The 12,366-nt window shown below is 42.5% G+C and overlaps 1 protein-coding gene across 1 annotated transcript in view; it reads right to left on the bottom strand.

Moving 5' to 3' along the window:
• Window positions 1–1,090: 1,090 nt before the first annotated feature.
• HS6ST1 (heparan sulfate 6-O-sulfotransferase 1) overlaps window positions 1,091–12,366 on the bottom strand; it is a 195,278-nt gene continuing 184,002 nt past the window's right edge. Inside the window, exon 2 of the mRNA XM_035132774.3 lies at window positions 1,091–8,519. Within this exon, the coding sequence (XP_034988665.1) occupies window positions 7,811–8,519 (709 nt within the window). The 3' untranslated portion in view covers window positions 1,091–7,810. The remainder of the gene's footprint in view (window positions 8,520–12,366) is intronic.

Raw genomic sequence — 12,366 nt, 5'->3', positions numbered from 1 at the left:
GGTGTCTCCTTCACATGCATGTGTACTTTTTACTGCCCCCCTCCCCCAGTTCCTTCCAGATCTTTATTGGAAAGGCTACCTGCTCCAGAGGCGAATAGGTTTTGCTGGTGGTGCTGTAGCATCTTAGGACACAGTAAAAAGTAGACTGAGATCCTCAGAGGAGGTATTCTTTCCTCTCTCCCTTCTCCCAGAGGCATCAACCAGGAGTTTTTAATGAGGCAGTGAGCTGGCGCCCTTGTCCCTGCAGGTATCTTGCAGCAGCCATTAATTTACTCTTGTTCCTGTGCAAGGAAATTTTGCTAGCCATTAGCAGAAGCCAGATGGCGTTTTCATACTAATGAGACTTTGCATTCTAGAGGAACAGAGACCAACCTCTGATTCCACAGGTATTTCTTTCTTAGAAGCCTTGTCAGCCAAAGCAGCAGGGATAGTGCTTTAATTTTTTGGCTGTGTCATGCACATTTGCACAATACATAGAGCCTTGGTGGGATGCTCTTTTTGAAATTGACGTGTTTCGGGGTGTAGATGTATCACATGGCTTTACTTCATTGTGCTACAGCTGGTATCTGAAGTATCCCTGAGTACTGAGCCACTTTTTCAGATGTACAAATCACGAGTGGTCATTTTTAACACGTCTATAGAAAATGGTTGCCGTTTTCAATGGCAAAGAATGACGATTAATATTATTGTCCAAAGCTAGCTCTAAAAATTGAAGGTTAGGATGAAGTTTATTCTTGTACTGTATTACTTTTCAGCCAAAAAAAAAGGCTTTCTGAAAGTAGGGGGCATAAGGTTAAGAATACAACACCCCAAACAACACAGTCCCCCACCCCCAGCAACCAAGTGTTCACATTCAAACTACGGTATGTTCTAATGAGCCTACTGCCTACTTTTGTTTTGAACAGGAAAACTTGTGAAAAGTTCTGCACCCATAGCCCATTTTAACATGTTCCTATCTGCCCCACACCAAACCAGGGCAACTTCCATCCCTTGTAATAGAGGCCTGGGGATATGTCATACTTTTGTACTAGCCAAATCAATGAAAAACAGAGCCTGGAGAGGCAGAACAAAGATAACATGTACACCAAACAATGTTTTTAGGGTTTATTTTAATCTGCTAACATCCAGTCTTGATCTAGACAAAAAAGAAAAGGAAAAAAACCCCACAATTAGATGACTGTTCCTTTTACTTTGCTTTGTCCATTTTCATCATAGGTTTTGAGAAGAAAAGGAAATGGGCTTCCTTTTCATTAACACTTTTTTTTTTAAGAGAGAGATGTGATAAATAAATATATAAAGCTTAAAATGTTGCTCCATTCAAAATAAACATTGCTTTTAATTCCTGCAGCGAACATGCAGACCTTACAGATTCAGTCCACTGGAAAACAACTGTTGGGATCTTCTCTCAGTTAGTGTTGATCAGAAGAGCCTGTTCTGAAATCTCAAGTGGGAGGAAAAATAGGGAGGGACTTGGTTTAGAGAGATCGTAAGTAGCACTCTGTTCCTTGGCAGAGAAAAACACTCAAGGAAGGGAAATGGGTTCCTGTGTGTGGATTGTCCATGCAGTTCCTGATGCTTCTTAGGCAGTGATGGGGAAAGCAAGGACTACATGAGCAAAGCAAGCAACATGACATAAGATAGATCTCATTTGATTCCAAGAGTATTTACGTTGGCAAAGCCTGTCAACGCCTGAGGATTTGTCCAGCGATTAATACAGGAGTATAGGAACGTCACAGTGAAAGTGTTTTCAAAAAGCACTTTAAAAACAGTTTGAAAGAGGCAATAAAAATAAGTTAAAAACATAGTCCAACATGTACAAAACAAACCATCCTTTGAAAATAATTTTAACATAATTTTTTTCATAGCATGGCTCCCAAATTCAGCATGTAGAAGGAGCACCTGAGAAAGGGGAAGAGAAATGTAGAAACCACAGGGGGGGGGCGGAGCAGAGGCTCGTTTGCATATAATGCCCTTCAGATTTTATTGGAAACCGAAACATTCACTGAGGGTAGAGCAAAATGATAATAAAAAAAGGAAAACCCAGCCTCTTTTTAATGGATCAGCGCATGAGTGCATGCAGTCAACTCCTGGTGACAATTATTTGGTTGGGTAATTGCTCTGTGCTTTAAGGGACTTTAATTCAAGCCTTGAATTTGTTTCTGCTAGTGGAATGTGATAATGCATCATTCAACAAAGAGGAAAACTGAGCAGAGCTGCGAACTGAAGCATATGCTTTGTAAAACAGTGGAGGGAACGAACAGTATGAGGATTTCTGTGGTGCTGGCGTCAATTCGTTACCTTTCATCATTAACTATGAAGAGCTGCATGGCTGAAATGGATTTTAAGGCATTATAGCACCAGCTGGAGCCTGGTCAGAACTATTCTGGAGCATCTAAAAGTTTCAATGAGACTGACATTCTCATTATGATTAAGGCGCGTAACTTACTTCCAGCTTTGACACTTTAGCACTAAATTGTGAAAGTTCTGACCTGCCTCTCTCCTAGACAGGTACGGGTCTTCATGAGACAGCCTCATGCGGAAACTGCGCAGTGCAAAGTGTGCTATTTGCCATGCCTTTTGAGGGATCAGAGTGGGCTGAATGAGGATGTGCACTGCAGGTGTCAGGTGTTGCAAGTGCACCTGGTCCCCAAGGAAAGCTCTTTGCTTTGCAGACAGTCTGAACATCCTTGTTGATGATATAGTCAGCCTAAAACCCAAATGAGCATGTATTTCAAATTGCCTAAGGAGAAGTTCCTTGAAAGTGGGGCTTGAGTCATACTGTGTATGCCATTGTGACCCTTTGCTGTAATAGTTCATAGGCTGCACAAATCAAGCAATCTATGGTTTGTCCTAGTTTCTTCCCGCCACCCAGGATCCAGGCAAGGTATTAGTAGAGATGCTGCAAAGCTTTGCAGGTTATAGCTTCTTCCTTGGATCAGAGCGGACATGTGCTGGCCAGAATGCTGCTGAGGAATGAAGAAGAAACATAGAGAGCTGCCTTAAAGCAGGTCAAACTTATTTGTCCATTTAGCCCACTGTCTACTCTGTGTTTGGCAACAGGCAGAGGACCTTCCCATCACCTGCTTTCCCCCCCTAAAAAGTAGAAATTCCAGGGGTTGAACCAGGGACCTTCTGCATGAATCTACCACTGAGCTAAGGTTGCTTCCCAAGTCGATGTCTTGCTGAGCTGGAATCCCATAGGATCCTGGAACCAACATTGGCCTTTATTCTCTCCTGTTTTGTGTGCATGTGTTGGAATTGCCACGGCCCTCCATATGCTCTTATATCCAGACAAACCCAGGAGGAAGTGAGGTTCATAGCTTACCAGGTTGCACCACAATCTAATATTGCATGGACCTCCTCTGACTTGGTTTGCTTGTTGCACAGATGGATTGCTCCTGAGAGAGAGTGAAAAAACCCTGTTGTACCAATCCTCATAAAGCTTTCAGCTTTTTAGCAGCAGAGGAACCACCCAAATGGATCAGCCAATGGTCCATCTAGCCTAGTATCTTGGTTTCCACAATGACCAGCCAGCTGCTTCTGAGAAGCCCACAAGCAGGACAGTAGGCCAATTGCCTTCAACTGCAAATTGTATTCGGAGGCCAGCTGCTTCTGAACCTGGAAGTTCTATTTATGTATCCTGACTAGGAGGCGTTGTCTCATTCTCTATTATAGTGTTGGCCAACATGATGTCCTCAAGATATTTTTGGACGCACAACTCCAATCAAATTTGAGCACTGGTCCTGCTGGCTGAGGCTGATGGGAACTGGAACCCAAAAACATTTGAAGGGCATCATGTTGGCTACTCCTCCTGTATAAGGGCAGAAGAATCAGTTCAGGCACCACAGCAAAAGTAAGACACAAAAAGCAAAAGCAAAGGCAGCAGCAGTTCTTCTGGCTACTTAATACTTCCTTTTGTGAAGATTTGCTCCAACTTTTATTTTTAGTACAACCACTGTTAGGAAAAGCTGCCCTCATCCTCATCCTGCATTGTTACTCACTGGAAAGCATTCTTAACAATGCTTTCTTCTGGAAATAGATGGTCTGTCAACCATCACTGCAAAACTAAGATATCTTGTTTTTACAGAAAATGTTTTGCTAAGCTAGGGTCTGATCTATCACAGGCTGTGTACACACATTTAAAGCATGTACACTTTTGAAGCACATTTGAAGTGTATTTTCCCTCTCAAAGAATTCTGAGTATGTAGTTTATTAAGGGTTGTTGGGAATTGTAACATTGTGTGGGGTAATACAGTGCCAGAATACTCTGAGAGAAACAATGTGCTTTGAATGTACTTTAAAGGTATTGTGTTTGTTTCTTCAGAGCCCTTTCATTGGCCCTTTGCTCCAAACGGCTTCCATGAAAAACCATTTCTCAATACTTTCAGTGTGACTTTAGGTGGTTGGCTGACACTACAAAACCTTCTGCTTACTGTCCTAAGGCCTACAATAGTGGAAAGCTATGAGCACTGGGGGGAGAGGTTTGTCCAGAGCCAAAAGTGTTTTTCTGCATGGCTCGCATGGCTGAATACAGATGTTGATTTTCAGTGGCTGCAGTAGATATCTGCAAGACTCCTCTGGCACCAAGACTGCAAACATTATACACTGTTGCTGTCAACACAGGAAAAGTTCAGTAAATGACACGGGAGGTGAAAGGGTGGAAACACTATCCACCAAAATGTTGGAGGCCCATCAATGCTTAAAGCCACCCAAGGAAGGACATTTGGTGTCTGAGAAAATACTCTTATCACACTCTTTTCTTCTCAGCCCTTGAGAAAGCCACAGACCAGTTTCCCTCTGCCTCCTGCACTCTATTATAGCTTCTTAGCCTTTTAGCTGCATCCTGAGTTCCTTCAGTGGTACCTAGGCTTTTAAGTTCAAATTATGACATGCCTTTTTGTAATGGTTTAAGATTAATGCTTTTTGATTTGTAAACAGGAAAATTCAGGGGAAGGAGATAATATGTCAAAGCTGGGACTGGAAATGGGGAACCCCTCCACCAGCTGCAAGTATGGAGGTCTAAGCAGAAATGATCACCCACCTATTCACCTTCCTTGGGTAGATTTAAGGGAAGCTGATGAAACAACATTAAGTAGTTTTATTTCCTTAGTCTGTTCTTAAAAAACAATGTTACACAAAGAAAATATTGGAGAAAGACTACCACTGATCTCCCCAGAGGCCTAAGATTTCCACAGGCAAGATCCATTAAGGTTTACTCAGGTTGTTGTGGAAATTATATTTAGGCACAACAAAACACTCCACTTTTATCCTTAACCACACAAAATGCGGAAGCAGAGCTTGGCCTTTGGAACCTGCTACCAATCGTGCAAAGTATAACACAGCAGGCTCTCCAGTCTTCACGCTATGAATATGGATTAGCTACTGCAACCATTTTTATATTATAGATCCATAACTATGAATGCACAGTAGAAAGCCTTTAGGTGAAGCTACATGCTCTGCATATAGAACAGCTGCTGCTTCATAGCACACATACGTTTGTGGGAAAAGGGAATGTGAAATAGCATTTGCTTTTGTTTTTAAAGAGTTTCTTTAGTTACAGAAATGCACAGGTGTCCTGGGAATTTAGCAAACTGCCATTCATCCCCCAATGCAGGATTTTTAACCTGCAGCCTCCTCTACCCAAAATAACTAGGATGAGATAGTTTTCCTTTCCTAAACCTCAAGGGCATCTTTTTAGCCAACTGTGCACACTCAGAGGAACAGGAAGGCCTTATTCCTAGAAACACTGCCAGGCCCATACAAGGCCCACACTAGCATTGATTGACAAATAGATCTGGCAAAGTACTTAAGAACTTGCGTATTTTTCAGTTTGGGTTAATCAGGAGCACCTGGGCATTTGGGCTGATCAGAGAAACACTGAAAGAAATGGACAGGTTTTTCAATCAGCCGGTGTGGGGTGGGATTTTTTTTTCACTGGGTTTTTAATTTCCATATCACTCCAAGTCCCTTTTCACTGACTGGCTGTAGAGAATGCGTAGACATAACAAGCTCTGTGTGCTTAATCAGGCAGGCTTCTATACAAGAGACAGGGCTTCCCTCCTGGGGGAAACACACACACACACAGAGTTTGGAACCCAAAGCTTTGGCAACTGTGCAGACAAGAGCAACCTAGGAAGAGGGAAATCCATTGCAAACCATGGGAAATGACAGTCCTTCTTTGTGAACAAGTATATCAGCCTCTCTTTCTATATTTCCAGTTTTCTCTCTGATACATAGCAAGTCCATCCTTTGAGCATCAACCTAACTGCCAGCTTATTCTGACTTCATCTACAACCTAGGGAACAGGGAAGGAAGGTGACACACAGCTTGCTTGAGCCCCCCCCCTTTCCCCTCTTTCGGAAAGGCTTAGTAGAAAAGAAAGATGCATGCTTTGGATGGAGATCAAATTATCACTTGATGCTCTCCAAACAAAACTTAGATTAAAAAAAGAGAGAGGAAAAGGGATTATTGTGGTTATTAAAGGCTGGAAAAGAACACCAGACAGTGCCTGAAGCAGCGAATCAGTCAAGATGCCCAGTTTTCCAAATGCTACAGCTTTGTTAAAATAAGACAAAGGCAAGGCAGGCTTTGCCCATCCTGGAAAACAGTGGTAGGCAATACTGCCTCTTAAGTTCAACAAAGCAGCACTCCTGCAGCTGGTGGATGCAATGCAGCAAATGTTAGTTGCTTCTAAATCCCATTGAAATCAATGGAGTTGGTGCCCAGTTGAATGCTTAAAGTGAACCCCTATACTCTATACCACTCGTGGGCACTGTGGACAGCATGGAATGCCAAACAATGAGCATTTTGAATATGTAATATCTGTGCCAATTTAAATAAAATGCCCTCCCACTGGAAGCAAAGAGTGTTTTGAAACATAAACATAAGCAAGAAAACAGCCAACAACGTGGTGATCAACAGTTTGCAGGGAACATCATAGACCACCTCCTTTTAAATGTCAGGGATTGGTGTTCCACCCCCCACCCCCCGTTATTTCTAGGAAAGGACATTTTCATGAATAGAACCCATGTTTGGTTTTATGTGGGAATTAGTAGTTAGCATTTGAAGAACTGCCCATGAGGTAAAAGCTGAGAATATTTGTGCACAAACCCACCGGCTGTTTTGGTAGTGCAGTGTGTAGGATCAGGAGTGTGTGCATGCAGGTCAACCAGTGCCATGTATTCAAACTTCTGTGCTTGATATGCGGTCCAGGCTGTATTTTGCTTCCTTGAATGTTTCTCTTTCTCAACTTTCCCTTTCCCTTTCTGATTGCTTGTTTTGATACTGTTCTGTTCTTTTTGACCATGGTTTTCCATTTGAAGCCAAGCAGCTGAAACTGGAAGGAAGTCACTGTCTGGCAAATTCGCTGCCATTTATTATGACTTTTGCAATCGAAAACCTTGCTTGAGCAAGGGAAAAAAACATTTGACATTTCTGAGGATCAAATTGCTCTTGCCAAGGGAGAATAGTGGTTACAAAGCTACTATCCGTGACCTCTAGATTTGCATCTAGGAGGATATGAAACATTACACTGTATTTGGCGTCAGAGCTGGGGGACCTACACTTGTGCATTTTAAACTCTGAGCTCTCTAGGATTGATTCCTTAATATTTTTTTGTTTTATTTTATTTTATTAAGAACCCCATTGGTCTTATAAGAAACAGTAAAAAGACCCTTTGTTTATAGAAGCATTCTACCTTCTGTTTTACAGACCATTTTTTTGTTTTAAATAAGAGTTGCTGTTTTTAATTCCATGTTCTTTTATTATGGAAACCCTAAAATCCTGTTCTCAGTATAAAATTCCATCAAGGCTACCACTTCTCTATAATATGGCTCATGTAGTCCTCAGTAGGCAAGCGCCCTTGCTCTTCCGTCTCTTCCTTGGGAAGTGCCTCGTTAGACCGGTGAAGAAGCCTCTCTTCCCGATTTTTTATCCTCTGCTCCATCCTCTCCAGCTGCCGCTTGTACTGGTATCGCTGTTGGAAGAGGTCTTTTGCATAGTCGTACAGCTGCATGTCCAAGTCATTGAGTTCCTCAATCCTCCTTATGGTGTTGTTGTCTACCTCTACTCCACCTGCCCTTGTGCTGTTGTACTGCATGAACGGCCTGATGAATTTCAGATTGAAAGTTCTCTCAAACAAGTACTGTGTTTTCCTCTGGAACTCTGTCAAGCCAAAAAAGGCCATGTCTCGGAGATTCTTCTTAGCGCTCTCCAGCAGTATCTGTGCTCGCTTGTTTTCTGTTATGAAGGACATATTATAGCAACCCACCAAGCTCAGGTCAGCCAACATCCTCACTTGGCGATTGTTGGCTAAGTTATATGGGCAATCCATGAATTCCTGAAGAGTACAGCCTGACCAGTCTGTGCCTTCATAGCATGATGGCAGCTCTTCGGGGGTTGGTGTCCGGCCATCACACATGTGCAAGGATGTTTTCCAGGTGGCTCCTCGTTGGACGTGCCTCCATTCGCTGAGGTAACGGGATACAGGATCTCTCAGCAGAGTGATGTAATAAAACTTCCTGTAAGAAAGAAGAATTGTATGTAAGGATTCTATACACATTGTAATATAACTGTTTGGTGCTCTGAGGCCTAGCATATATAGAAGATGGGACAATAACCAATGAGCTGCTTTGTGTGGGAAATTGCAGTCAAATATAACTATGCATGAGTGCAAGTTGGTGCATGAAGGGGTTAAGACAACAGAGTTGGATTCCTAGTCTTAGCTAAGTCATGCCCCCACTTCCTGTTCCTTTGCTCTCTATGCCATGTAATTGACCAAGAAAGATGTGTCTAAGCAAGCTCCAAGTTCACAGCACATGTTTGAAGTTATCTACCTGTTTGTTTCTACCCAAGAGCATTCTGCCTGTGTCTCACTGTTGCTGCTTAGATAAATGCATGAATCTGATGTTTGGAACGTTTTATAAATAAATTATTTTAAACATACTTAACAGTGTGTGGTCTGTTCATTGCAAGAGGGATAGAAATAGATGTTTGCAAGCAGACTAAATGGGACAAAAGGGTCTAACAAGCTGTAGAATGAGACATGTGTGGTGCTAACTGCTGCTTAACTTTTGTGAGTTTAGACAAACTCTGGGGCTCTCTCCTGCTGGAGGAGTAAGTTTAGCCCCATGTTTTGAATCCACTCAGCCAATTCTTTGGTTATTTACTCCCCAAACAGGGATTCCTATTTTTCCTCCCACAGTTTGCACATCATGTTCAGCCATAAATTATTGCTGTAAGCAGCATGCTGGTGCACACTGCAGAATCATGCACACTTCAGTCCTCACTCACTCATCCATGTCTTCAGTCAGGATAAAGCAAACCAGAGTCCTGGTTTAGCATAATGTATGAATCAGTGCTCATGGTTTGCTTCTTCCAGACAATCTATGGGTAGCAAGTCAAGAATAAGCTTTGGTTTCCACTTATCATGGTTTGCACTTAATGCTTAATGTGAAGCTGAGCAGCATGCACCAGCAGACTGCAGCTTCATAGAAAACCATCGTTTATTTTGAACGATGGCTTACCATGGCGTGCAAAACAGACCAATATCTAAATGCAGTTACGATTGGCCTCCTTTTTCTCATAAGAATCTCTTTGATAAACTCACTTATGTACAAAAGGATTACATTCCCCTAATCAGAAATCATCTCCATCCCCGCCCCCCCAAAAATTTCAGGAATGCTCCATTGTATTTGTTTCCAGCAACATACTGCAATGTCAGAATAAATAAATGGAATTCAAATGATTTAACACCCTCATATAGCTTGCTTGCTTTAGGGATCAACTGGCCTTTCAGACTACCATGCACCTTAAAATTCAGTCAAGAAGACTAATTCTGGAGCACTGGTCAACAGTTGCTACTCTGATAACTCACACTTCATACACAGAGTGCCCAGGCATAACTACAACATTGCTGGAATCTCCCGTGGCCATGGCCTACTCTGCACTCTCCCTAAGTGTTTTTGCCTGGAGGGAGGATGGAGAGATGTGGGACATGGATGTGTAGAAAGAAACCTGTGGATTTGCATGGTTGGAGTGCAGCCTGCCACCACTGGCATGTAACCCATGTTGCCTGTGAAGGCTGGAAATGGTTGCTCACACTTTCTAACGTGGCCAACCCCAAACCATTTTCCTCCTGACTGTGATACACCATGGCTGAAAGCATTGCTTGAAAAATGCAAACAGAAATTAACAGGCTGAATGCTGAAGTAGACTGAGACAATATTATGCTGTTTGGAAATATACTAAGGACACATGCACATCCATCGGGCAATGAGTGCAACATCAAGTAAAAGACGTGTGTGTGTGTGTGTGTGTGTGTGTGTGTGTGTGTGTGTGTGTGTGTGAATCAGGCACCACACAATTAATCACCTCAAACAGAGCTTCCTTCTCAATGACCTTGCGGAGGCAGGTCACCAAGTACCTAGTGATGTACAGTACATGGTTGTATTTAGCCCTTGATGCCCAATATATAAAAGTAAAAATTTGCCCTTCTTAAAACCAGCAGGTACCAACAGTTCCAATGTGACTTTTTTTCATGGGCAATGCCCACTACTGCACAAGGCAGCCATTTCATTTAAAAGTGCACCAAAGACACTGGCAAAGAAATTAAAATGCAAACAATGGTATGTCCTTACTTCTTAATACCATATTGGCCTGAATCTAAGCCGCACCCAAATATAAGCTGCACCTTTAAAATTGGAGGGGGGAAAGAAAAAAGAGAGAAAAATTCTGAACTATAAGCCGCTCCATTCCTCGCTGCTCCTGGCTACATACGGGGGGGGGGGAGTTACCCTTCCCCGCTCTCCCCCTTTCTGGCCTTGGGGGAGAGGATGGGGGACTAGGCATGGGCCGGCCACCGCTTTGCCGTGCTCCTGGAGCTGTTTGCCCTGTTTGCCTCCTGTTTGCATTCCATAAGGTTGAGAATGTAAGCCACACTTTAACTTTTCATGGTCGGAATTTGGGGGAAAAGTGAGGCTTATATTCAGGCCAATACGGTAATTCACAAGGGTCTTGAATGCATGTTCCCCCTGCCCTCCAGCTGAAGTCACACTGACAGAAATTTAATTTCATTTAATGGGCATTGGAGGAAGTCCAGAGTGCATGTCTTTCAACTTCTGCTTTTGTAAGCAGAGCAAATAGGAATGTCTGCTATTCAGGCTCTCACCAAGCCAAAGATGTCACACTGTCTAATAAGGAACCATAGAAGGTGGGTGGAGGGGGGGGGTCAACTTTCCATGTGTTTCTTTCTCTTCTCATTCCATTTAATAGCAGCCCATAATAATGATTCATCTTCTGACCAGGATGCAGCTATAATTTAAATTATCAGTGCTAAGAAACCTCTAACAGGCAGGGATAAAATATGACAACGGAAGGCACCGGAAAGTGATGACTGATGCCAGATGTTCCAGAGACCGAGAGTGAGCAACAGATTCTAAACATTATAGCCTTTTAGCTTTAAAAAGGGTGAACTCTGGTGGATGTATCTGTCTTTAGACTAGAAATTCCAAATATAATTTTAAGTCGTCCCCTCCTCACCCTGGCTCTTCCAAGAGGCAGTATTTTATTATTACTGCAGTCCTGCCTAGAGCTAGGGTTTTCCGCCGTGAAAGGTGACTTTAGTCCCTCATGGTTGTCAAGAGAAACTGGGATGGAAAGGGAAGCTGTGTTAGGGAATTGTCAAACTCCTACCTCTATAAAACTCAAGCTTTGTTTAAACCAATATCAACAGTGTGGTAGAATATATATATTTCCCAGGAAAAAGACAGTCCTCTATGCCAAGCTCAACTGTGCCTACATAGGGCATTGCTTTAATCCAGAGTGTTTATTCTTGGTGCTAACAGCCCGTGATAAAATGCAGCAGGGCTCATCTGGTCTAGACTTTTGCAAAAATATACCTGGGCTTTGAGTACCTAGAGAGTAAGCTTTCTTGTGTCAGCCTTTCTCTCAGCAAAAGAAGAACTCTTGCTGCTTTGCCTAATTCATTTTTTTAAGCTTCATGGAAGCAATTAAGCAAATTATTGTGCTCCTATCGATCCCTTCTCCAAGGTTATCCCTGCATCAAACACAGTGCCATTTAATGAGCCATTCACACATGAGGTCACCAATCTGTTACAGAAAAGAAAGAGAGGATTCTCTCTTGCTTCCAGAGTTGCCACTTAGGCAGTCAGCCATTCTAATGGCTCTGAAATTTATACTTGTTTACTTAGAATATTTTCATCACAATGATCTCAGAGTGGGTGGCAACCATAAGACCATAAATCCATAAAACATAAGCATACATTAAAATATCAACAATAAATTAGAGTAATAACCACATGAATGAAATGGCAACCTCCAAACCAGCCGTGTGAGTTATATTTCCTG

Source organism: Zootoca vivipara, chromosome 5 (genome assembly GCF_965207765.1).
Source record: "Zootoca vivipara chromosome 5, rZooViv2.hap1.1, whole genome shotgun sequence".
In the NCBI taxonomy this organism is placed as follows: Eukaryota; Metazoa; Chordata; class Lepidosauria; order Squamata; family Lacertidae; genus Zootoca; species Zootoca vivipara.
The sequence above is the reverse complement of the archived record's forward strand: the minus strand, read 5'-3'. Positions and strand labels throughout refer to the sequence as shown.